Source organism: Stegastes partitus, unplaced genomic scaffold (assembly GCF_000690725.1).
Source record: "Stegastes partitus isolate 25-593 unplaced genomic scaffold, Stegastes_partitus-1.0.2 Scaffold52, whole genome shotgun sequence".
Lineage (NCBI taxonomy): Eukaryota > Metazoa > Chordata > Actinopteri > Pomacentridae > Stegastes > Stegastes partitus.
In genome coordinates, this window is record NW_007577783.1 from 150,525 (window position 1) to 178,479 (window position 27,955).

Here is a 27,955-nt window from a genome sequence, read left to right on the forward strand (position 1 = left end):
GGTAACCGGTACATCTAACCTGCTCTGGAGCTGGTTTTGTTCAAGATCCCTGATCACTGTGTAGGAAAACACCACCTGCTAACCAATCACATATCTTCCTGTGGATCCCTTGGAGTTTGAACAGTGATTTTTTTCCACATCTAAGCCCTTTTCATATATTTAAAAGATTCTCAGCAAAGGGAACTTTAGTCGTCTTTCCTCTATTTTTTTCCTGTTGACCGCAAGACAGTCCAATGCAGTGTCTTTCTAGACCTGGTATATAACTGTACACCTAAAACAGATACTGATAAAGCACCAAAGCCTTGGACTTGTTGACCTTAAAAGATCTGCAGTTTGAATAATGTTCTTACGTTTGTTCTTTACTCCCAATACCGTTCATCACCGCCAAGGTTGCAGAGGCTAAAACTTTCGTACACGCTAGAAGAATCAGCTACATCTGAGCAGCACATACTACGTAGAACACACTTGTAATTATAGCCAAACCTACTTAACCACAGGGCAGTAATTGTGATATTAACCAGGTTACTTTCAGCCTGTGGTATAATTCCAACTTCCTCATATTGAGTTCGAATTATAGTTTGTTCTTCTCATGAGGATTATGCTGCTCGAGGACTGTACATGTTTGGTCATCTGGGCCTCTTTCATGAAAGTTAGATTCGGAAACCCCGGGTTGGCTTCCCGAGTTGATCAGCAGCAACTCTGGTTTTCGAAGCCAGATAACAAAAACATATCCTGGATATGCTGAAGGTGACGAAATCAAGGTGGCAATCCAAGATGGCGCATAATTTCTTCCTTGTTCAGCTGAATTGGTCTCAGTGCTGCCACCTGTGGTTGGAAGACACAATGCAACGATCTCCATTTCTTCAGTATCGTTGCAGCAGTTTATAATCATCAGAGCTCAGCATCACTAAGTTGTTCCTGCACTTGCAGAGCTTAATATCAGGTCAGAATTTCCCGGCTCGGTTAGAACACCTGAATCTGTGGGATTTCTTGCACCTCGAGTGCACATAAACCAGTGATTCCTGATGTTTCGTGCAGATGTCGGCGTCTGCAGCGTGTCGATTAGCGGCAGGTCGTGTAAAACATTAGCACCCGCCCAATAATTCCAGTTCCCTAATTAATGCACTCAAGTCAGTTTCAAAGGTGCCGTGGATAAAAAAAAAAAAAAACACACAAGGTTTGAGCCGGTCGTGTTGATAATTCTCTGGTGATGATGCTCATCCCATCAACTAGATCCTCTCTGCTCATTTCCTCTCCACCCCCCGCGGGCTCAGAATAGGGACTCCATCATATTCAGGCTAAGTAGTTAAATGACTGAATGTTTCCTACTGTATATACAGCACACTGTATGCTCCTGGAGGTACAGTATGTGGGCACATCAGCTGAGCTTTTGGTCCAGCAGAAGTAGTCCTGCTTTGTAGTCAAGACTTATTCATGTACCAGTGTTACTTTCTGCCCCAATATTATGAAGGAATTACATGAAAAAATCATATTGGATTGTGCAACATATGAGGTTTTTCATTAATGCCTCTCATTTCTTTCATTTTCCACCACTTTCATTAATTCTGATCAATGCAGCTGTATAATTAGTTCAACTTATTGGTGCCCTGCAGGATGAATTTGGATTTGTGTTTTCATGTCGATGCCGGCGCAGGTACATCCCTACCTGTGAGACAGTTTATCCCTCGTGGCAGAGCTGCACTCCATCTGCAAATCTCCATAATAATAGAAAACCTGTGTGCGCGCCGCAACGTTCGCTCAAACTGAGCATGTGAATATGATTTTGGAGAACATGCGCACAAATGCTGGAGGATTTTTTTTAGTGTGTTTGTAATTTATGCCAATCTGGTGTCTGATGTTTGTCTGGATGCTTCTCGTCTAAAAACATGTCATTTTTAAACACATTACGTCCTCGTCTTTGCGGTCGCGTCCTTTCCGTGTCGTAATTACACTCGATCTGGGGCAATCTCTCCTCCAACTTCCAAAAGCGTCATCACCCCGACTGTAAACACACATAGTGCCAATCTGAGGCCCCATTATGCTGCCTCTTTCCAGGGATTACCCTGTTAAACGAACATTTGACCTGCTCTCCAGTCGTATGAGCCACCCAGTCAGCGTTTGTATGTCATCTGTCTCACTGTTTTTATCTTTGGCAGCTGTCCTCCGGTTACCTTTTCCCACCACCAGTCTGCTCTTTGAAGTTTTATGTTTTCAGGTATACAGTGGGATTATTTTTCTTATGTAGATCACCCTAAATCCAGGGCTTTTCTTGCAGTCCAGATATGCGTTCATGCCTGTTTTGTAAATGCAGAGAGCTTCAATTTTTAAGATTTTAAGCAAAATTTAATAAGGATTCTGCAAGTACTTTATTGCTTACTGGTGATTTAAAAAGGAAGCATTTTCTTTAGCAAATTACCATTTGTTATGTACTGTAAAAAGAGAATTCCTTCGATTGGTAACATGCTACTGAATTTAGCATTAAGTTAATGTAAACCTACTGGTTTAAGATGAATTGACATTTGATTTCTCTCAAATGTGCATTGCTACAACTTAATTATAAGAAGAGGGAACTTCAGGTTGCCATTTTTGCATCTTAATGTTTAACAAAAGGTAAAATGTGAACCATCATTCTGTCGTTAGATTTTCTGTTCCTTCTTTTTGTTTGCTGTGTAATCATACTCGAACAAAATCGTAGTTGAGTTGCGGCAGAAAAATTTGAAGAACCATCAGATGTACAAACCTAAAGGAGCAGGAAACACCATTTTCACACTTTCACCAAAATAAGAGCACCTGTTTAAAGAGACAGAATCTTAAAAACAAACCGAAGCAGAAAGTTGAGTGAGATTTATTCAGAAACATACTTCAACTGCAGCTTAAATACACTTTTTACAATGTAGTGCAACAGCAAGGAGTCAGATTTTATTCATTTTAAACACTGGTGCATCAATCTGAGCTTCCCAGTCCTTTCAGCAGCTTAAAGACAAAGATTACAGACATTATTCACTAATAAAAACAGTCAAACACGGGCATGATGACAACATAGAAGAACACAGCATCCGAATAAATTATATTATTATACAGTAGTTTAGGCTGGAGTGTGTGTAATATGCAGCATTTACTATTTTAATATTTTGGAGGAAAATCCCAACAACTACTTTGGGAATTTGAGGCATAAACCACTGAATTAAGATTAAAACTCAGATTTACATTTTTACCAATATCGAGGAATTTCAGCATAATTTTCACTTTTAAATACTCATCCCTAAGACACCAAGTGTACCCCAGAATATGAGCATATTCTGGTGTAAAGACTTTAATAATTATAAGCATACCTCTCAACCCTCAGGATATCAGAGTTGTCTCTCTCTACAGTGACCTAAATGTGTTATGCGTGACTATTAGAAACAGATTTTTCATCTTCAGCTCTTCACAGAGTTGAATATTTAAAGTATTTGTTTTTTGTCTTTTGCTTCACAGATTGTTTAAAACACAATCAGATGTTGTTTGTCATGTCTGCCAGTCAGAATCCTTTGCAGAGTTATGCTGCGTGGGGAGGTTTGTTTGTTTTTAATCTCAACCGAGCGCAAGTGGGTGGCGATTTAACAGATGCTTTGTGCTTACATCAAGATATAATGATTCATTGGAGACAAATAAAGTGATCTCAGTGAGTCAAAACAAGCAATCCCAGGATTTACAAGACAAAAGGATTTAGCTCTCCGCTCAGTCCAATCCTATTTCACATTCTGAGATTTGACTTTGTGTGTGTTTACCCTTCAATACCCTTCTTAGTGCGTGGACGTGATGACACGGCTAAAATCGTCTCAGATGTCACTATATGCAGATGACACTCCTCAATACATTCCTAATTAACAAATTCAGCTCCACAAAAGGAAAGTGTGCTGCATCACTAACCTTTTGCACACCTAGATATCTTGAGAAAAACAAACATAATCTATATGACATACATTAAATGCTCAGAAAAACCACACAGATATATAAAGCAATGCATAAGAAGGGCTGCTCTATGTCCATCAGTCCAGCTTTGACCCTGTATTGACTGAATGGTTCATTTTTCATCTGCATCTAATAGCAAGGATGGATTGCCTTTCAAGGGTTCAAACTGTATATTTATTGCTTTGGGCACCTAAAGCCCAGGAGCTTAAAACCTTATTACGATGAATGATTGATATGCCACGAGCACAAAGAGTGTTGGAAGGGTGGGACATGTTTAACCCGCTGTTGCTTTGAATCAAAGCTGAGAGCTACTGTTAATTATCAGAGGGTCTCTGATGGCCACAGATGAAACCGACACGCTATCCGTCCTATCGTACCCTTCAAATATGCGCGTAGATGTGGAGATCTTCATTTGCTATATGAAAGCCCACCTGTCTTTATCAACAGTTCAAAGGTATTGATTCGGTGAGGAAAGATCTTCAAACAGTAGCTGCTTTAATACAGTTTCTTAATCTATATGCAGATGCTGAAGGTGTCTTTGAGTTGTACAGTGGATGCACATCAAAAGGTTGATGCTAATTACGGCGGCGACACATTTTCCAAGACCCACCACTAAACTCCAGTGATTTTAACGGTGTTCAAAAGAAGGTTTTCATGTGGTTATGAAGATGTTTCAACACTTTTGATGACATAGGTATGAATTTAGTGTTAGGGTCAGCGTCTCAAAATGGTTTGGAATACAATAAAGTTGTTGTGTAGTTGACCACCTGTGTTGTTAGATTAGAAGGTCCGAGAAAAAGGAAAAGATTCAGACTCAAAGATCACAGAAACTTTCTCAAAAGGTTAAGTCTTTACTGCAAACATCCACTACCAACTGTAGTAATTATGACTATTCTTGTGGTGGAATTCGTCACCCAAGCAACCTAGAAACCAACCTTGTGGTTAGTTTTTGCAGTATAGACTGTATGTAGAGATGGTCAAACCCAACTGATGTCACTCACAGGCTTTCAGAACAGCAGTTTTAAAGGTCGGTGTGGTGACTTTGGCCACCACCATCTTGGTAGTACCTGAGTCCTCCTAAGGTGGGCCATTCACAGGTGTCTGGACAATTAAATATCCATAATTTTAGGGGTTAACACAATTTAAATGGCTGACTTATGTAAAACCTCAGCACCCATGCAGTTGTCATGAACAGTGACATTAGCTGCAGAGACCAGTAGCCGACTGTAAACGTGTTTATTTCTGCTGTAAAGCTGGAAATTCTAACATTGGTGTCACTGGAGGTTAATGCTCTTTTGTGGTCAGCCTCAAGTGGTCATTTGAGGAACTGCAGTTTTTGGCACTTCTTGTTTCATCCATGATGGTTGTTGCTTAGTATATTTTTATGTATTTTAACCCAAACCAAGATCTTTTCCTGAACTTAATCTCGCAACATTGGGGTCTAAACTTCCCCATGTAGATTTGTTTCATTAACAAAAGTAACGGCTGAAAATGAACGCAAACGGTGACTGTAAATGCAATAAAGTGTGAAAAAAACCCCAAAAGAACGATCCCACACAGTAGTCAAGCTAAACTAGGTGAAAGTCTGATGTTTGGTTAGTGTCATCTTAACCCTTCAGTTTCCTTCGTTGCTCTTTAAATATAAAATATTGCACGTTGGGTGAACTGAACTACTGGGACCAGGCTGGACTGAACAGTCTGACTGAGGCAGGAAGGAAGGACCTGTGGCATCTCTGCAGGGGGTGGGAAGTGTCCTCCATGATGGACAACAGCTTTGTCATTATCCTCCTTTCTGCCACCACCTCCACAGGATCAAGGGGGCAGCCCAGGACAGAGCTGGCTTTCTTAACCAGTTTGTTTAGTCTCTTTCTGCTCCAGCAGACCATCCATACAGGATCCTCTATAGCATGAAGCGAGTTTAGCGAATAGATGGATTTGTGAATGTTATGGAACGGACTAACACAGTTCCTGTTGATAGACATCAGATCAGAAAGACAACATATTCGTCTTATTGGTGCTGTTCAAACTCAGAGGCTAATAAAGTAGGTTGTAGATGAAGAGAGGGCTTCAGTGTTCAAACACAAGATTAACTTTTGATATATAGGATGCAATAGTTTAACAAGTATTGGATTGTTAAAGTAATTGCAGAAAAAGAACTTGAAGTATAGTTATAGGACGTTGCCATGTATAAATAATAATAATAACAAAGTGCTTTGACAGATAACCCAAAAGGAGTAGACCCAGATGTCAAGTCAATAGTCAATAGTCGAGTCACATCAAGTCACTGTTAATTATAGAGAACATTTTAAACAGCAGCTACTCCGGCGAAGCACTTTCCAGAAGAGAAATGAAATGTGCACTACTTTTACCAAACAAGTTTAAATAACACATTTTAGCCCCACAGTGTTATTTAAAATACACATTAGCTTCACTGAATTAGCTATTAGGGTTAGCCATATTATTAATTATGGAAATTTATCAGATTTATTTGAATATTTAGGTTTAAAACCCCACAAAAAAATAAAAACTGACCTTGTTAAATGAAACACCCGAGAATGAAATGCTTTTATTTTAAGAGATACACGAACAGACTCCAATGTTTTCGTCTCGTTGGCATCAGCAGGTGGTGTTTGTATGTTTGTACCTGCGCTGAAGTGTGAAACATCCATAATACTACACATAAAGAGCTTAGTGTGTGGGCGGCCTGTCTTCTACACGAGGTATCATCGCTGTCAAGCAAAAAAAAAAAAAACAGAATTAAACAGCGTGGAAATTATTCTGTAGGGGTTTTAGACAACATGGCAACCGGCCATATGCTGGTTTATGATGACATTACTTAGCGATGTACGGATTTCAGCATCCTTTAGCGGCTTGGCGCGTGTTTCTGAGGACAGGCGGATGACGTGGCGCCGCGTGGAGCTGCGGGCCGGCTGCAGTAATGTAATGTAATGTAATCCCAGCGATGAGGGTCACGGACCTATGTGACAGTTTTGGCATCCTGCTTGCGCTGTGTGTGTGTGTGTGTGTGTGTATGTGTGCTGAATCAGAGTTGTGCAGAGATGGAGAGGTGATTACAGTCATGACACTGGGGGATGGATTACCGAGGATTACATGCACGCACATTCCGACACACACACACACACACACACACACACACACACACACACACACAACACACACACACACACACACACACACGTGGGTTTTTTTTTCTCCTCCTGATGACACAAGAGTCTAAATGCAGGGCTAATACTGTCATACAAAAGGGTCAGATACAGAGAGAGACAGACCAGGAGAGGGAAATAAGGGATGGATATGTACTGACGGATTATGAGGCATTATGTCAAAAACATCATAAAAGTAAAGCAGCTTGTATGTTTGACTGCTGCTCTCTTTGCTTTTCATTCTCCCGTCCTCCTTCCTCCCCTCCTCCTCCTCTTCCAGGCGGTAGGCTGCCAACATGGCCATTCCCAGGGGACGCCCTCCTCCTCCTCCTCCCTCTCCGTGGCCTCCCCTCTTCCTCCTCCTCCTCTTCCTCCTCCTCCTCATCTCCTCGCCGCTGCCCCTGCAGGCCCGGCCGCTCGTCCTCCACCCGTCCATCAACGTGGCGGTGGTGTTCAGCGGCTCCAGCTACCAGAACGAGGTCAGGGGTCGCCTCAGCGGGGAGAACTTCGTGGACCTGCCGGTGGTGGTCAGCCCCGTGACGGTGCTGGTCAACGACACCAACCCCCGCGACCTCCTGACCCGCCTCTGCGACACCATGGCGATGGAGAAGCTGCACGGGGTGGTGTTCGAGGACGATGTAAGTTCAGGTGCAGACGCACAGGTGGAAAAAAAACCCAAAAGATTTCTGCATTTTTTGGGGGTTTTCGGATAAGACGTCCTCTCCAGAGTCACGCTGCTCAGTCACCCACATCTGTTTCCTAAAGCTGCACAAGGGAACATTTTGATGTCAAAAAAAAGAAAAAAAAAGCACCTGTCCTGTCAGCTTAAATCACAAAGAGGAACTAATTGAGAAGCCAAGCACGTAGAATGTTTGCTGAAATTAAATTATGGTGTTTCAGATCATGTAAAGGGAAAAGAAGTGACATTAAACAGCAGAATGTAAATATTCCCCTAAACAGTGTCCCTAAGTTCAGTGTTGTTCACTTTAAAGGTTGTTTTCCTTCCAGAAAAATTACTTCTACCCGTTACCAGTTAAACTCAGGTGTAAAATTCTCTTTTTAAAGGTACGAGACTTAAAACAAAATCACTTTATACTGACTCTTCAAAGACCATAAAAACTAGAAAAGTGTAATTTTACACTTTGAACACTGATTAATTTACGTCTCAGGAGTGTTTACACAGTTTACAATGATTAATTTATCCATTATTTTGCTCCTTAATCCACACAGTTCCAACCTGTTGTCCTGGATGTTAACAAAGGCCGTATCTATTCATGTTTTTCTTTGCACTTTAAAGCTGCAATGTGCACGAAAATGCATAGTGTTTACACTGTAAAAAAAAAAAGAAAAAAGAAAAAAAAGAAAAATAAATTTAACTAAAGTTAAAAAACTTTAAAAAAACAAAACAAAAATTAACTGTTGTTTTAGATATTTTCTGTTATATTAAAATACAGATAATAAAGGTAAATCACAGACAAAAAAAATAAAAAATGTAAATTGTGTTCCCATAAAAAATCTGTATGTTTACAGGGTGACCATAAATTTACATTTTTTTTTACAGTAGTTAAATAGAAAAAAAATACTTTTTTCGTCATATTTAATTTGTTGTTAATTTAAATTAATTAATTTGTTGTTATTTATTAATTAAAATTAAATTTAATTTTTTTATTTTTTTTATTTTTTGTACAGTGTATCCAAGGAACATGCGTTGTCAAGAGATTTGTATTTTACATTTAAACTTTTTCATATTTTTAACACAGCTTGTTTACCCAACCAAAAAGCATTTCAGGACTAATGATGGCTATCATATATATGCACCTACAATCTAACCATATTAGGATATTCAATAAAACCCAAACACTTCAGCAGAAACTAGTTTAATAGAAGGAAGGCAGTGATTGGTCAGGAGCTGCCTGCATCCAGAGGTGTACAGCTACCTTTTTTTAAAGTATAAGTGGAGGACATGTAACCTGAGTGTCTACTACGGCAGACGTACATACATTATTCCACTATAACTGCCCACGTAATCTCTAGACTTCATGAATAAGTTCATCATGTTGAGAGCATTACCAGCCAGACATCCAGCTAATTAAACCATACCATGAATGCAGCAGGTTATTATTAGTGTGGCATTAAGCAGCGGAGGCGGACGGACACCAGCAGGTTTCTATTTTAAATCCAACCATTTGTTTGCTTGTGCCGGAGAAGCTGCATCGGACAAAACATCCATTCTGAGGAACGGTTGCGGTCGCACGCAAAGTTCAAGCTCCTCTAATGGACCGGTCTGTGAAAAAAAAGGCCGCTGAGCGAGATTTTAATTCGTGCAGGCTTTGTGCGTGCAGCTTCGTATTCAGCAGGCCGCCTCTGTAATGCCTCTTTCACAAATGCGACATAAATAAAGAACCATCAGAAGACCGAGTGATGATGTTTTGCCGCCTTTTTATTTTTACTAGTTAATGTTAGCAAAGTAGAAAAAAACATTTTGCTGCTCTGTTGCGTGACGTATAGTTTAATGATGATCGTATGTTTGTTTAAAAGCAGTTAAAAATGTACCTGAAGTTTAAATATTCTGTCGTTATGCACATTTTCAGTAACACCACGCTGATGTTCAGTCAACACTCTGCTGTTTTGTCACTCACAGGATGAATAAAACACAGAAATAGGATGATAACATATTTGTTTACTGTATAAAACTTGCAGGCAGGACTGCATTTCAGATGCATTTTTCTCTTGACCCACATGAAAATCAGTTAGTTTCAGGGTTTAGTCTGAACTCCAGGCCGAGTAACTCTACAACCTGGTCAGACTGCATCATATTATCACGGTTTGTTTGCAGAGAGGATGCTGCAAACTGCATCGTCACACACTGATTCTGTCTGTCTTTGTCTTCAGGTGGCAGAAGTGGCTCAGATCCTGGACTTCCTCTCCACGCAGACATCTCTGCCGATCGTGGGCATCAGTGGCGGCTCTGCAGTCGTCATCCCGTACAAGGTACTGAGCGAACCGGTTCAACGCTGGGCCCTGAGCGCCCTGCAGCTTGAACCGGAGCATTCTGCCTCCTCTCTGCTCTGATGAATGCATCGGAATGACGTTAGCCGAGTTAAAAAAGCAAGAAAACAAGATTCCTGGTACGAGATGAACCTCAACCTGTGGTGTAAACCCTGTCAGCAGCAGCAGCAGCAGCAGCAGCGCTCGCTCCTCACAGCCTCCTGTCTTAGTCAGAACTCTTCTGCACCGACATCATTCAGCTTAAAACAACTTAAGTAGGTCAGAGCGGTGAAACCTACTTTGGCAAGCAACTCGCTGCATGCAAATATTTGGATATGAGCAATACAGATGGGTGAATTATCAGCGATGACTGCAGCCTTCGACCCTCATCAGCTCCTTAATCCCTGGCTGGGAGAAAAGTCGAAGTTATGGGAAAGGAAACTTTGCGAGGGGAGACGAGTGCTACGGGCGATCGCTGCTTCAATCAATCATCCCCGCGCACTTGAAGAGCAGGAGGTTTTTCCTGCTATGATTTAGCGCGTATCTGGTTGATGAATGGCGACGGAGGGCAGCGGGCTGCGTAGTTAGATTGTAAAGAAGAGATTGATGACACCAGGTGGATTCTTAATCTATACTTTTTCGCCACTTTTGTGTCGGAAAACGTCTCCGTCCCTTCTTCCTCCTGCGCTCGGCGCCTTCCGCTCGTCTCCTCTTCCCTCCTTTAATTGCTTAACTGCCATCTTCAACACCTCGTATTTATAGAAGCAACTCTCACACATAGAAGCGCACATGCAAATCAACACCGTCACGTACGAGAGCGTGCACACACACACAAACCAAACGGGTGCATCCCTGCGTCGATCCACAACAAGAAGAATCCAAACGGAGCTGAGACGTGCAGCTATGAGGCCGTGAACGGTCGGTTTCGCCCCCTGCGAGCGGCATTTTGTAAACATTTTGTATTTATCAGCTTCCTGTTAATCAAAAGGTATCTGCAGATGTCACGTCACAGGCGAGCATTAAACAGGAGGAGTTGTAGCTGCAGGAGGGTGATTGATTCGCTGTATTTTGATGGCAGAGCGAGAATGGCAGAGTGAGTGAGTAAGAGGCAGCGAGAGGAGAGAGATGCTTCGATGAAGCTTGGCTGACAGCTGCCTGAAGGCAATGTTTTACTGTCTCACAGACAAGTCTCCCGTCTCTCTTTCGTGAGTGAAATAGTCATTCTTGTTTCCCGGCTTCTGTCTTTTCCTTTTTTCCCCCCCTTTACCATTTTGTGTCCACCTCTCACCTCATTTCTCCATTATTTTCACGTTTCCCTTTGGTCTCCTTCATCACCTTTATTCCTCATTTGATTCCAGTTTTCTGGTCAGAATTAGGACTCAAGAGTGAATCGACTTCAAATCAAAGTTGCAATTTAAAACAATGCAATTAGCAAATCACAAAGGCTGCAATTTGAGACATGCATAATGCAGCAGGGCTTATTCAGGATTTAACCCTCTGAAGCCCGAGCTGTCTCCAGGCATTTCTTTTTCATGTCATATTTTCATTCACTGTGGGCTCATTTTTCACTGCAATATAAAGTCCTGCACTTTTATGGAAACAGAGCAACCATTGCCAGCAGCAGAAAGAGCTCTAGATTGCCTTTGGGGCAATATAGCAAAGTTTTATTGCCATAAATCATAAAAAAGGAGGAAAAAAGGAGTCGAATTTCTAACAAATTTTAAAACAAAAACACTGGAATGAATATGTACAACGCATTTCTAAATGTCCAAAGTTGGAATGTGGTTCAAGTTACTACAAACATGTCTTCTATCTGCTCTGTGTAAACAGTTCAGACGAAAACTCCCTGAATTTCTGTCCTGTGCCTGTTGAGTCACTAAGAGCTTCTCAGTTGCACCAAGAAGTGCAGAATATTTTACTTTGTACAGCATCTGATTATTTTAAGGGCTGCAAGGTGTCTCGGTCGTTAGCACCGTCGCCTCGCAGCTAGAAGGTCGCCGGTTCGTGTCCTGGTGAGAATCTGTCTGTGTGGAGTCTCCATGTTCTCCCCGTGCAGCGTGGGTTCTCTCCGGGTTCTCCGGCTTCCTCCCACAGTCCAGAAACATGCTGAGGTTAATTGATGATTCTAAATTGTCCGTAGGTGTGAATGTGAGTGTGCTTGGTTGTCTGTCTCTAAGTGTAGCCCTGTGATAGACTGGTTACCTGTCCAGGTGAACCTGCCTTCACCCTGAGTCAGCTGGGATAGACTCCAGCCTCCCTAGTGAGAATTAAGGTGTAGAGATGATGGATGGATAGTTTAAACTTTTAATTTGAAATTAATTTTTAAGCAATTTTAAGCTTCATTTTGTTGATAACTGCAAATAACTGCACATCACACATGATTAGTTCAGGGACAATCTAAAGATTAAAATCTGACGATTCTTTCTGTTCTGACAGTTTGTGACAGTTATAAAGCATTTTTGGCAATTTTGGCTTTTTTCTCCCACCAGAAACAATGTCTCTCACACCTATCGGCTTATTTCGGGGTTCAGATGGTTAAACAGTCGTGTCAGTTCGCGCCGTTCTCCTTGTCACACTGGAGTCTCGTGTGGTCTGTCGCATGTTTAAAATCTATTTTATAGTGAATATTGAGCTGTGAAAAGAAAGAATGGCTGTATCACAAACTCGATCTGTCAGAAAAATTTGACTTTTCCCCCCAAACTGCTCAACCTAGTTAGACGTGAGCCAGAGGCCTGTGCTCCTCTGTGCTCTCCTGGAGCTCCAGGACGCCATTAAACTGTTAATTAGACCCTTCAGGAGGCAGAAGCCCTCCTATAGCGCTTCGAATCCAAACCGTTCAATCTTCTTTTTGCTCTGTTTTTTTTTTTAGTTTTGCCGTCTGTTCCTTGCAAGAAAAAACCCTCTCCCAACCCTTTGCTGTGACTCCACTGCCTCCAAAACATTTCGGGCAAAGTTTGTCACGACTGGTTCAATCTGGATTATTTAACCGAATGAAAAACATGTACATTAGCCCAGACAGTTGGCTCTCGAACCTTTTCTCCTCTGTGGTCGAAGGCCTCATTCGGCCTCCTCGCTCTCCCCTTCAGCCTGCTACTCTCCCTTATACGCTCCTTTGTTGTCAGCAAGGAGGGGAGAAAAAAAAGCATGTCAGAGGTGTTTGGCACAATGGGACAGGTGGATTGGACAGAGAAAGACATGTGTGAGTGCGTGATTCTCTTAAGGGATAAAAGAGCTCAATAGTGCTTGATTATCAATGGCCTGATGATGATGAATATCTTTGATGGCGCGCTCAAAAAGAAGCAGCAGCCGCCCGGGCAGCCTATTTATGGTTCCTGTCTCAGTGATCTCTCTATGGCAAAACAACGAGGAAGGAGGGAACGAGACAAAGATGAAAAGATGGAAGGGAGGAGAGGAAGCGCGTCTTTTGTCAGACGGCACATACATCAAGCGAAAAAGCGAGGAAGAGGAAATGAGAAAGCGCGAGGAACGGCTGAGGAACGGCATAAAGACTGTTCAATAGGGCCTGCGAGGGAAGGAGGGGAAAAATACGAAAAAAAATTTGTCTCTCGGAGGAGTTGGAAATCAGAGGTTGAGTGTGTTTTCTATGTGTGCGAGCGTTCGTGGCTGGCTGGCTGGCTGGCTGGGAGTCTTTTTGCAGTGTGCCGGGTGATCATTAGAGGGTGCTGCTTCCAGATGTCGAGTCATGGGAGTAGACGAGGAGGAGGAGGAGGAGGAGGAGGAGACGTGGAAGGAGAGGAGACGAGGACGGGAGGCTGCAGCGACGAGAAACTTTAATGACAACAACAAAACTTTAATTTACTTGGCACAACGTTCCACTCTCTGATAAATGAATATTCTAATTATGATAGCGATGATTACGGTTATAATTTGCTTCGGTGTTGTGAAAACCGCGCATCTTCAGAATTTGTCGTGTTTTCAGAAAGGCTCGGCGGCCAAAAGTATGTGGACACAAACAGAGGAACTGACATTCCAGATGTTATATACTTGCCTAGCAAAAGAGGCCTGATGTTTTGCTTTTTACAGAATCTAGTCAGCGTAAAAATGCTCATTTGTGATGAATTTTTCAAATTTGGCAGGTAGAATAAAGAGATTTTAACTTTCACGGAGGACCATGATTAGTTCAGGGACCATCAGAAAGTTGACTCACATCACTGAGTGAGGCTTACCACAGTTTCATATTTGGGGTATGATGTTTACAGCTAGAATGAGCTAATCTGACATTAATATAGCCATTAACCTTAAAAGTCCCATATTGTGCCCCTTTTTGAGCAAATTAACAAAACATGTCCCCGTCGTGTTTGTTTCAGTTTTTAAGCTCTAGACGCTGCAAACAGGGTCCTTCTGTATCATGACTGTATAAAAGCTGGCTTTAGAGCTGCTCTAAATTGGCTGTTTGGGCTCCGAAAACCATGAAGAACATGCTGTCTGCATCTGTGACTGACAGTTTGAACACTTTTGGTCAGTTTGGTGTTACATCGCATCTTGGATGCCGTCCGGTGACGCTGGGAGACAAACTAGTTGTGGTGACGAATGGCAAAAGTAAATGTCTTCACATCTTAACAGCTTTTATTTCACACAGCAACCTTTTTAACAAACAGAAAACACAGTAAAAATGGATTTTTACCCAATGGGACCGCTGCAAAACTCGACTGTTTCTGTTGTCTTGGCTTGTTCCGGTATACATCCTGCACCTGGTTGATCACAGACTTGAATGGATCAGCACTTTGATGCATTCTGCCATAAATTCTCAAGTGAATTTACCTGTCCATTTCACGATTGAACCAAATGGAACTGGAAATGGAGTTTACACTGAATGCAGAGAGAGAAATCAGACGCCTGTGATGCTTTCAAGACAAACTGCCACTTTCATTTGGCAATCCCTGTAACTGTTAACCTACTAATTCAACTGTGGCTTTTGAAAATGAAGCCACTTACTTATAGAGGCTCTATTAAACGCCAATATCATGTTTGGCTTATCCAACTTACTTCCAGCAGTGGGACACGAGAGCAACGGGGAATATTAAACGCGTCCTCCGCTGTCACTGCCACGGCTTAAGACAAGGGAGCCGGCGGTGGAAGATATGCAGTCGTGACCGGTGAGATAGACTTGTGATGATGGAGTTCAGTGACCCGGAGTGGAGAGAGAATTTTCCATATGAGTAGAGCCTTTTACCGGCCGTGTGACACAGACGAACCATTCAGGCCACCAGAGGAAACAACACCATGAGCACCACTTCTCGTACTGATGAGCGTTTTGGATTCACAGAAAGTCTCAGAATTTGTATGTATGTTCCATTACAGGGGGAATGCTGGGCAAAGCTATGAGGTACTTAATAGAAGCCAGGAGGAAAACATCCATCTGTTGTCTCGCATCATCATTCTGCTATAGGGGGAAACCACTCCGACTTGTTTGTATTTCTTTAAAACCAATCACAGTCATCCTGGCTGCTGCTGAGCCCAGGATGCAGCAACAGTGTCCCTGCAATGTGAGTGATGGGTGAATTGTTTTGGTGCAACATTCACACTTACTGCACGATCCAGATCTTTGGCAAAACTGGAAATTTTCAGTGTGGTAGGCTGCTGCTTGGAAGTTGTTGCTGTGGTCGATACCCACATTGATGGGGAAGAAAAAGATGCGTTAAGATGTGCCGCCTAAGCTTATACTGTATCTGCTGAGTCAGATTGGCGTTTCTGTTGGGTTTTTTGGCTGAAGTGTGCAGGTAGACGACAGAAGTCAGAAAATGTAGAGTGATGTTTTCATGCAACAGTATCCCGGTCTTGGTACTCCAGCTTGCACAGTCAGGTTTTGTGAAATGGTATAATGGTTATCAAGCTTTCTAAAACTGGAGTATCGTGGTTACATGTGCAAACAAGATTTCAGGGCCTGGCTGCTTGCATTGAGCTACATGAGTGTCACTAACCTTGGACACTGATTAAGGTGCGGCTCATAGTTGATGTTTTAGTTTATTCCAAAGGTGGTGGTTTGGGCTGAGATCTCGGGTCTAACTTGGAAAGTCTTCTCTTCAACCAAACAATATAAAGGAGCACTTAAAGCGTTGTCTATGTGGTCATCTGTCTGTCACATGGTGCCATTGGGTTTGGCATGGGTTGGGCATTTTGTGTGACAATAAAGACCAACCAGTTGTTAATATGCCACTCACTCATCACAACGTAGCCCTTATGAAGCTGCAAATGTATTACTTCTGTCCTTCCTGAATCTTTGAAACCTTAATGAAACCAGGTCCACAGCAGGTTCAAGTTGAACCCCAGAAACAGTAAAAGTATTTAGGTGATTTCTACAGGACACAGCAGCCAGATTCAGACTCGATACCAGCAGCAGCTAAAACCTCTGCAGTCCAACAACAGAGCTGCATCCAACATGATGATACTATCGTCTTCTTCAGGAGGACAGTTGATCCTGTTAAAAAAATCTAGTAACTGATAGAACAGGAAACCTTTTATATGAAGGCAAAACATCAAAACAAATAGAATTCATCGTGCAAAGTTTGTAAAGCAACCTGAGTTTGCTGCATTGCTCTGATTCGGTGTGAGCGGCAAAGACCAGTGGCTTTACAGAGCTGAGAAATTTGGCTTACCCCCGTACACGCTGATACTTGGAACCCTTTTAAAACATGCAGAACAATCTCATAACACATTTTCACCAAGCTTCAAATAAGCCCGACTATCTGACAAGACATTTAGGAAATGAGTGATTTTCACAGGACATATAAACGAGCGTAGGTGCTCTGGTGAGAGTAGAGTTTACTCTTTAAATCATGAGGGTATAGTAAAAGGGTGTTTTTATGTCTGCTGTGAAGCATTTTGTGAAAGGAGAGATTAATTAACTACAGATGACAACTCTTATCTGGTATCATGAAGCGCTATTAAATCTCCGTTTTTGAGGAAGTGAACGTTTGATCTCCGGCAAACCGTTTTCTGTTCGTTACAGTTCCAAACATCAAATAATGAGTGATGGTGGTTGTAGGCAATGATAAAGTCTGGAATAAACAAAGCTGACAGCTTTATGTGGATGCCAGTAAACGGGAACAAAAGTGCCTTTTAAATGTGCACATGATGGATTTTTTGAGGCAAAGAAACTGTTGAGCTCGAGTATTCGAGCATATAAGATCATTTATTACAATTTGAAGCTGTCAGTTGAAGATTATATTTCAGGAGTTACAGTCTGAAGTCTGGCTGCAGACTAAGGTCACACTCTGGTCGCGATACTGGACCCGAGTGATGCAATGAGCCAGACGCCTCCGACTGGAACACAGTGTTCGGTTCTTTTTTGGGGGGTTGTTTCTGTGGCCGGACTGACCCGCTTTCTCTGTTTGTCCTTCTGGATTTCTGTCTCCCTTCACGTCTGGCTCTCTGTTGGCCTCATGATCCAGAAACTCCATAAACAGGTCACGAGAAGCCCAGAGCCGCTGCACGGTTTTCCCACCGGATGCAGCTTTTTATCGCTGGGAATGAAACCGCGTTAATGGCCAGGCCACCTCCGAGCTCGACAGCATGGCCCAGTAATTCCAAAAAGGAGCTGTTAATGTTGCAGCATCGAGTATAGAGTCCGAATTTAAGGTAATTGTTTGTGGCAGTGGTTGACTCGGGGGCCGTTTCCTCCAAATTATGAAAAATTAATCAGTTTAGCACTTCTGTTAACACAATGAGGACACAAATGTCACTTTGCCAGTAGACAGCTTCATCATCTGTTAAAAAAAAAACCCAAACAGCTAGAATTATTTTGTTCCAAAAATGTTCTGAGAAAGTTCTTCAGAATACAACAAATTTTTTCAGCGGACAGTTTGATTCTTTTAGTTCCAACAATGTTCTTTTTCGATTTCTGTCTCTGATGATCAAAACATCAAAACTACTTTGGTAGAAAGTGTCTCCGGCAGTATTTTAAAACAACAAAAAACAGACCTCTCAGTGCTCTCACTAAAAACATAAGGTCATGGCTTTAACATTTGACTGAAGTTGTCACGTCTGCAGACATGTTACTCCTCATTTTTGGATTTTAAGTCACTTAATGTTCTTCATTGAATTCCATAAAGCACATGTAGAGAAAGCTTAAAGCAGCACTTAGAGAAAAATAAGAAAAAGGTGGAATTCTTCATTTGTTCTGGTGTAGTTTAGGCACCGAAATTACTTTTTAGGCTCAGGAGAAGATAAAGGTTTAGACTAAAATACACCCTTCACAACATTAACCACGTGTTAGAAGAGAAACTTCTCCGTCTTGCGTCAACTTTCTCCACCTTTTTCTTGGTTACCACAGTGGTGATCTATTATCTGAACATGAGTAACACTGCCGACGCCAGCAGAGAACATGTGGCGACAGTCTTATGGCGTCGGTTTGAGACTTCCATAGAAATCTACCAGAACACTGCGCTTGTTGGAAAATGGTGCTAAATGATGCTGAAGGGTTGCGTTTAAAAGTGACGCCAAAAGGGGTCGTGACCAAATGTGACGAGTTGGGAGTGAAATCGAGTTCAGAATGCCGAGGTTGAATCTTAGAATGCTCATCAGGGCTCTGCTGGGTTCACTCGAGGTACGTTGTGATATAAATAAGTGTATTTGTTGTACAGATCAGTGGCGTCCATTACAGCACAACTGCCACAACTTCTAAGACTGAGATCTTCAGTTTTTGTTGACCTTGTGGGACGACAAACTATTTTTAAAAAAAGCTATTCTTGCACAAACTGAATGAAAACTCTTTGTAGTTTGGAGCTCGTGATGCTTTTTGGATCGTGCATACGTCGCTGTGTGGGTTTCGTAAAGAGTCCGGACTCTGGTGGAAGTATTCGGATCCTTTGCTCCACCGATTTGACATGTCAACGGCAATTTTGCTGTCACAGGGATGCTATCAGTCATCATTCATCAACACTTTTAGAATGTGTTCTGAGGCTCAGGAGGGTTTTTGTCAAGTCTGAAAAATGTGTTCAAGTGACACCACCTGATTGATATCGGTTTGGATGTTGAGGCTGTAAATCTGAACTGAAAACCTGCGTTACACCTGTGGTAAGACATTTGTCAGACACGAGATTTGCATTTCTGGAAGTGCAGAATCAGGTGTTTTTCAAGTACGAGCAAAAGATTTTTGACTGTTCCTTGATTGTCTTCTCCTGGCGGAGCGTCTCCGTGGATGCCCGTGTTTGCCTGTCAGTTGGTCAGTCAACCACCGCGTCAGCAACTATCTGATGGATGAAATTATTTACACGCATTCGCAGCCCCCAGAGGATGCATCCTGATCACTCTGGTGGCTTTTCGTCGTTGCTTGTCGTCGAGCGACACGATTGTATTTGCCTTTTTGGGGGTTTTGCTGAAGGACAGATGCCATGCAGTAGTGAAGAAATACATAAATATGTGCACCAGATTAGTGGTGCTAAAGTGTGAGACAGTTGATTAAACTGACCTCCTTTGGCGTAGTGCATTAACATGTATGGGCATTGTATTAAAATCTTAATTTTTAAAGAAACTATAGCGATCAGATAAATGCAATTATGTAAAAACAGTATTTAGCAGTAGGACAGTAGTTTATTATTATAAGGAAATGTGCCTGTGTGTTTCCAATTATGTGCATTTGAGATATAATAAACCTACAAACTTCACAAGAGAGCGTAAAACTACTTCCACGCGTCAGATGCACTTGTGTCCATATGTGAGCATCTGCGACTCGCTCCCAGTTTGACCGGCACCAGCCTCTCCGCCGAGGAGAGGAGGGAGGGAGGCACGGTGCAAAGTTCCCCCCGTGGGAGGAGAGGAGTGTGCGAGCAGCCACCGTGTCCACCGTCTTCCTGTCACATTACCATACGCTGCTGCAGTAGGATTGCTAATTATGCCTGTGTGTGACAGCCGCACTGCCAAGGTGGTGAGAACGAGACGGCCGGGAAGTGGAGGACGGTGAAGGAAGGAAGGAAGGAAGGGAGGAGGAGGATGAACTCTGAGTCTTCATGTGTTACTGTGAGACTCGGAAGAGAAGCTGATTTTGTTGTCATTTGATCTGAAGGAGAGAGTGAGAAGTGTGTTTGATTTTGACTTGCTAATTGGATTGTGATAAAACACTGAATTGACCGAGAGGGTCGCCGCATTATTGGTCTGTTTAATAGCTCGGACACAGCTAATTGGATTTTAATGGCGCTCCTTCGCATAATGCAGCCGAACACTCCTCTGGCATATCAGCTGAAGTGGGGCACTGTAGTTAACCAGGACTGCCATTTTTTATTTATTCAGCGACAGCCTGACACAGTTGTGTTCTCTATTTTTACAGCTATTTTGGTGCGTAGCCCAGTCAGTAGTCTGGTTGGCGTTTGAGCTCCTGGAGGTGAGTCTCAAACAAGCTCAGACAGAGATAAAACTGAGTAAAAATTGAGTGGAAGAGAGTGTGGCTGTGATACTCGGGTGGTATTCCTCCGGCTGCAGAGCTCTCCTGGGCTTTGCCGAGGCTCTGAGCTGTGGGAGAGGGAAGAGCAACAGGAAGGAGAGATGACAGTTAGTCCTCGGAGACGAGAACAGACTGAGAAGATCTGAGACCTGATCCCAAACGGCACTTGACAGTTTAACACTATCTGCTTTCTCTCTGCCTGCCTCCCTCGCTCCATCATGCGTGACTCCTCATGCATGTGTGCCGCCTGGATTTTCAGATCGCTGTATTTCCGGTTAGTATACGGAGGACAGATTAGGAAAAAAAAAGGAGGTCATATTTCTCTGATCTACACCTTGTTGCACCAGCTGCCAGTCTGTTATCGAATCACATTTAGCATATTGCTACTTGGGTCAAATTTTCTGCAGGTTCTTGCACTTGCTTACATCACAGGGCGACTCGTGGCCTGCAGCCCTGCAGATATCCAACCTGTGGTAACGGCTACAGAGCCTCGTTTAAAAGAGGACGACCGGCAAGAATATTTGGTTCTGAAAACATTCTGAGAAAGTTCTTGGTGGGTAGTTTCCTTCTAGTACCCAGAATGTTCTGTTTAAAGGGAGGATAAAGACTAAAAATGGTTCTCGATGGGAATGTTTTATAGATAAATTGTTCCTCATCGTCCCCAAAACATCCTCAGAATGCTTCGATTAAAACATGACATCTTTTATTTGAAATGAAAATACCCTTAAAACATTCTTTAAACATTAGATTAAAATGTAATGTTCCAGGTTGTCCACATACGGATAAGTTTCATTTGAATTTTTCTTCCGTTTTGCCGTTCGTTTGCAGCAAAGTGCTGCGTTTTTGTGCCGCCCGTGTGTGCGTTTTATTGGTTTTGTTAATTAGGCGGTAAAACAAAGCTGAAGTTAAACGGCTGATTGCAGCATGTCATTTGCTCCACAGTGAAAAATGGCAATTACACATGACCTAAATGATTAAAAAAAGGTTCACTTCCAACCAAACTTGACCCAATTGTTTGATAGATGTCTCGATTTGACCCAAAAATCAACCGACATTTGCGTTTTACTGGTGATACAAATTGGGTTTATTGTTGCTGTTATATCATTAATTGAGTTTGGTGAATGAAAGGTTTTGAATTTGTGAGAGAAATACGTCTGACAGCAGGTTACCGGGGATGAATAAATGCATTAAACTGAGGCAGAGTGCTGCTAAAAATGACTAATATGACCAAGTTGACTTAAAAGGTCACAATCAGGTGTCGGTTTCTGCTCCTGCCGATCACTTTGTCTCCATTCAGCCCCGTTTACATTCACATTCCTCCTCCTCTCATGACTGTAGCCTGTTTCATCTGAATGTTATTTCAAGTACATGGGTTCGTTGGACTCGCACAACCTCTTTTTTTTTCTGTCAACGCGCAGCGACTGGGTATGCAAATGTATGCTAACGCGCGCAGACGCCGGCAACATCGCACCACCCCTTCTTGACAGAAAGAGAGCAGCAGGACTGAGTGCTGCTCAGAGACACTCGCATCACGCCGAGGACGAATCCGGCCAATCAAAGCTCTGTTGTAAAACGAAAAGCATCAATAAAAAAGGTGTAAATATACATATTCATGGTAGCTGTTCCGTATAGGACGCATCACTCTGCATCTTTATTGCTTCGGGGTGAAACAAATACGCCAATCATTCAAGTTTTAAGGGGTTTGCTGTCATACATGTAAGAAAAAACTGAAGGCTTTTATTGTGGAGCTTCAGAAAGAGTTTTTAAAAAATGATTAAAGGGCCAAAACTCGCTAATAATTTTCTTCCCCCCCACCCTCTATCCATTCTTCATTTCTCATTTAATTGGTTTTGTAAGTCCGTTCCACTGTGCTGGATACGTGACTTTTAACACCGGCGGTTTTACAAGTGATAATATGCTTACTGAGCAAGAGGACGGCGTCGGAGGGTCGCTTTGCCATCAGTCGGACACCCCCGAGTTTCCTTCGTCCCCCCCCTAAACGCAGACCCTTTTATTAATCCAAGTTTCATCCAAATTTAAACGTTCCGCAGCAGTAACGGTGTTAAAGGTTGCGCGAAAATGAGGAGAAGCAGTCGAGTTAATCCCTAAACCTTTCGCTAGATCGCTTCTGTCATGACAGGTTCAACGGCGGACTTGGATGTTCGTGTGTTGACTTGAGATATCGAGAACTTCTTTTCACAGGTGGAGAATATTTCCATGACCGGAGGGCCCTTAAAACCCAATCAGGACTGATAATTCATGTTGTTTAACGGTGTTTTAAACCAGTGTGACAGCAAGCGTCCACCCAGTGTCGGCCATGAATCATTAATTAAGACTTTCTTTGTCTTTACAGGCCGAAGGATCTTCTTTTCTGCAGATGGGGGCGTCTCTGGAGCAGCAGGTCGTCTGCATGTTCAAGGTATGGAAATGCAACGAGTCTATGCCCTTGAGTCTGAGGTTATTTTTTGGGGGAATTTCCACTTAAAAAAGCCAAAGTTTAGTCAGTAAAAGCTGTCTGAAGGTTCTCAGTCATCCAGGTCATGGTTGTTCTCGTAGTTTAACCGTAACAACTGGACGTGCTTGAGTTTCTTGAAGACGTTTCACCTGCCACGATGGTTATGTTGTGTTGTCTGCATCTCAGGTTGATTGTGGCAGGGGGCGCTAACGAGCAACAAACCCCCAATTGAAACCGAAACTTAAGTGTTAATGTCTCCTTAAGGATTTAAGTATCTGGAACTCCCAACTAGTCATTCAGACCTGATGAAGCCTCTTGGATGAGAGGTGGAACGTCTTCAAGGAACTCAAGCAAGTCCAGTTGCTACGATTAAACTACGAGAATCAGTAAAAGCTGCAAAACCTGAAGGCCAACAACCCCAGGATCTGTGGCTAAGAGACGTTACCACCAAGCCAGATGGACATTTGGGAACTCGACAGTTTTATGTGATTAAAAACAGCCTCATATGAGCCTGATCTTAATGAACCTTGTGTAAAAGTTCCCAACTGCATCTCTACCAAGTTTTGCGCGATCACAATAAATGCATTTTAGTCACAGCTACATGCTGGGAAACCTTTGAAAAACGGTTGAAAGTACTGTATTAGTCAGAGAACAGGGACATCCAGGGTGAACGGGGTTAGTATTTCAGAGGGGAAAAAAAAGAAAAATCTAGGTTGTCATACCAAATGGTCAGAGGGTCAAGCCTGACAACTGGGACCTCTCAGGCTGATTAGCGTCACAAAGGGACATCCCACGGTCGGTTCGGAGGGGAATCCCTGATTTGAAGTTCTGGACCAGTTTCCGCAAACTAATACGATCTCTGTTCGTGATGGATTTTGCAAATTCTCATGAGATTAGAAGGCTTCATTGTCACAGATGTTTTGGGAATCAACAGGATAATCTCAGTTAAGTCTGCGTTACCCTAAGTTTACCTCATCATCCGGCCGGTTTCACAACCGAGAGACTTTCATTTGGGAACGGACAGGTATGTTTGCGATGAAACGCGGAGTTTGTTCTCGTCATTACTGTTAAACTCCGCGCAGTTTTAATTACAAGACTCCTTGATCCCAGTCTAATGCCCAGAGTAATACCTAAAAAGGACTAATTGTGACATTTTGGCAGTTTTTCTTTGCTTACATGGAGTAAGATGAGAAAGACTGACACCATCTGTTGTCGGTATGATTAATATCGAGCAGCTGGTTCATTTAGCTTAGCATAAAAGTGGAAACAGGTGGAGACAGATGGCCTGGCTCAATATAAACGTCCAAAGGTAACAGAATCCATCCAGCAGCACGTCTCGAGCTCACCAGTTTACACGTGTACACACTTTAACACTTACAGGTGTAAAAATGAGAATTTGCATTTTAAAGGGGGGTTACGTGTTGGACCATCACGAGCTGTTTCCTCCGAGGTTCAAGCCGAAACTCACGGCTACTCATTCACCCTGTCAGATGGATATTGATCTCTCAGTAAGAATGCAAAGCAGCATATTTTTTCCAATTTATTGTTTTCAGCCCTGCGGAGCTTCATGTGTTCATCATCGACTTGATCATATTTCATAACCCTAATGTCTTGAAAACGATCATTTAAATCTTCCCCGTTTCAGATCATGGAGGAGTACGACTGGGGAGAGTTTGCGGTGATCACCAGCATGCTGCCGGGCTACGACACCTTTGTGGATATAGTTCAGTCCTACACAGATACTTCCTACTTCCTGTGGAATCTGCAGGACGTCCTGTCTCTGGAGATGTCCGTCGGGGCGAACGATGCGAGGACCAAACGTTTGCTGCAGCAGGTAGGATGAGATTGAAGATACAAGTGAGTTCCTGAGGTCTTAGTGGCATTCTTGCTCGCTTTAAATTAAATGTCATTAAAACCCAAAATTGCCTAAAACACATTGGCAGCGCTGTTCATCTAAGACAATTAGCGTTAAGTAGGTTGTCGCATCACAAGCTGGAACACTGATACCAACAAAAACGACGGACCAAATGGTTGATGACAGGAGGTGTCAAGCTTAGTAACTATATTTCTATTATATTTACATTCAAACCTGAGCATTTAAAGACTATTTTTTTTACTCATGAAAGGATCTGTGCCACATCAGTGTCTTTAAACATGTAGAATAACCCTTTGAAGAAGAATCGGGTCAATATTAACAGCACTTACTGTCTATTTTTTCATTTTTGTTCCCTCAGTGTTTCACTTTCCCTTTCGCTGCTGTAGGATTAATCTGATCGTATCTCTTAGATCGTATCAGCATAAATTCAGAAATATGTGTTTTGGAAGTTGTAGTAATTATACAGTATGAATGATTGAGAAATGCCACATAATGCTATTGTGCTTTAAGTAATGCATCATTACTAATAGATTGTTTTGTAAAATGAAGTTTAAAATGTTCCCGCATCATATCAGATATGTAAACATCCTCTTGCTTTTTCAGTTTAAAGTCTAAACCGGTAATAAGATATGAAGCTGATGTAATCTTTGTGAGATGACTCAGTTACAGTATCTGCAGCAGTCACACACAGTTTTATTGTATGGAAAGCAAACAATAAAACAAACAAACAATAAAATATTGGTAATATTCTGTGGAAGAAAATACTGTAAAGTAGCGCAAAAAAAACCCCAAAACTGTAATTTTCCATAATTATAATACATCTTCTAAATTTTTAAATATATTTACAGAATTAACTTCAAATTAACAGTTTCAGACTTTACATGTTTTAATAAATATACTTCTACGGTTGTTCACAGTTGCATATTTTACATTATTCATGTAAACTAGTCGATTCTTGTAGCTCTGTTAATGTTTTTGATTTCAAAAGTACAAATACATGTTAAAGAAAAAGACATTTCCACACTTATTTCCACAGTGACAGCTCATCTCTCTGTAAAAGTAGTTTTTATTTACATTATAATAATCTATTGACAGCTTTTGTAGCGATGTTCCAGCTAAGTTTGGACATGAACAGCTCGTGTTCCTCGTGATCTCCAGCAGCTCAGCGTGTTCAGGTTCCTGTTCCCGTCTATCTGCAGGTGGACTCCCAGGTCCTGCTGGCTTACTGCTCCCACGAGGAGGCGCAGTACCTGTTCTCTCAGGCAGCCGAGGTGGGTCTGCTGGGCCCGGGCTACATCTGGATCCTCCCAAGTCTGGCCGTGGGCAACCCCGAAAACCCTCCGCCTGTCAGCTTCCCCATCGGAGTGATCGGCGTGATTACGGACCAGTGGAGGAAGAGCTTGAGGCAGCGGGTGAGGGAGGGCGTCGCCATCGTAGCCAAAGGGGCAGAGAGCTTCAAGAAGCAGTACGGCTTCATCCCCGAGGGCCACGGCGACTGCGACAAGCCGGGTAAAAACTCCGACAACAACACTCTGTTCAGGTGAGGCATCGCTTTGCAGGTTTCCAACATCTGCTGCACATCACTGTTTTGTCTTTGGAGATCCTGACTATTGCAATCCACTGAACACATCCACAGTTTGGTAGAAATTCTGCCGTGTGATTGCTAACAAACCAGTTTATTGCCTGGATTTGTTTCTTCTTTTGAAGCACTTTGAGTTGCTGAATTTTACTTCCATCCTCTTATTAACTTGAAAACATGTTCCTTATCGCCTCCTAAAGTGATCACTGATTCTTACACAGAAGCACAACTGTAGCTTCTCCCCAGCACGACATGAAGTGAAAGTGTTGCGCGCCTCTTCTTGCACGTGGTTTGAAATGCAAATTGCTCCCGATTCATTATTCACAACCCAGTCTATCATGTATTTATACCTTAAGAGACAGCAAAATCACTCAGTGGGAACACCCAGCCGTCCGACCAATCACCTGCTGCTATCATCCCCTAATGAGCCACTTCCAGTCTCCCGCATTAGACGCAGGCTCCCGGGGGAGCTTTAGGTTTAATTAGGAGGTGATCATCGTGTGTGTGCGCGTATGCATGTAAATTAATATGCAAATTCTCATGTGGAGAAACGTAGAATCAAAGTTCCTTGATTGGGCGCTTCGTACTTTGTGTTTCTGTCAGGCACATGCTGAACGTGACGTGGGAGAGGAAGGACCTGTCGTTCAACAACCAAGGCTTCCTCTCCAACCCCTCCATGGTCATCATCGCTTTGGACCGAGAGCGACTCTGGGACAAGGTACTGAGCGGCTAAACTCAATCACAGCAACATACGGACACTCAGGAAGAGCAGAACCTTGAGTCCAACAGCGTGCAACAAAACCACTGACTGGGAACATACACACATGTTAATTTACTCTGTTATGTTCCTACATGGCATCAAGCACACTAAAAAAAAAAATATATATATATATAATTTTAGCAACCAAAATGCCAAAAAATACAGTAAAAATAATTGAACATGTCCATTTCCTAAAAATACAGTAATTTTCTATAATTAAAATATATTTTTTAGCCTTAATTTTACATAAAATATGTATTTTTGTTAAAGAAGGATATTTAGATGTGCAGAAATAATGAAAATTACCTGCAATATACAATAGATAGTTATATATGTAGGGATGAGAACTGTATTTTGACAAGCTACCAGTGTTTATAGATATTATGCACACAGTCAACATTTTGAAAACATTTGTAATTAAGCAAGATATCTCTAATTAACCAATCGATGTAAAATTATAAAACCAACACCTGGAGAATTGAATTCACGGTATTAAATGTGAATTTAACATCAATAAGAACAGAAAACGTTTATGAAATGATGGTTAATTTCCGATCGTATTTGAACATTTTTAAAAAATTTTTTCAACATTTTTTCCTTGAAAGAATTAAATATTGTTGTTATTTTACATTTGATGTGTAAATGCACTGAATTTTTTCCCTAATTTTATATATTTTCTTGTCAAAATACAGAAAAATCTTTAAAATTAAGAGGAAACACTATAAAATTGCAGATTTTTCTCCGCAGCAGGAACAATGGGGGCTACAGCTGTGTGGTGAT

General features: G+C 42.1%; 1 protein-coding gene across 1 annotated transcript in view; it reads left to right on the forward strand.

Moving 5' to 3' along the window:
* The first annotated feature begins 7,414 nt into the window (after positions 1-7,414).
* The window catches only part of LOC103352805 (glutamate receptor ionotropic, NMDA 2C-like), a 59,921-nt gene continuing 39,380 nt past the window's right edge, over positions 7,415-27,955 (forward strand). Inside the window, exons 1-6 of the mRNA XM_008275465.1 lie at positions 7,415-7,780; positions 10,011-10,109; positions 22,859-22,924; positions 24,606-24,794; positions 26,036-26,376; positions 27,019-27,133. Of these exons, the coding sequence (XP_008273687.1) occupies positions 7,415-7,780; positions 10,011-10,109; positions 22,859-22,924; positions 24,606-24,794; positions 26,036-26,376; positions 27,019-27,133 (1,176 nt within the window). The remainder of the gene's footprint in view (positions 7,781-10,010; positions 10,110-22,858; positions 22,925-24,605; positions 24,795-26,035; positions 26,377-27,018; positions 27,134-27,955) is intronic.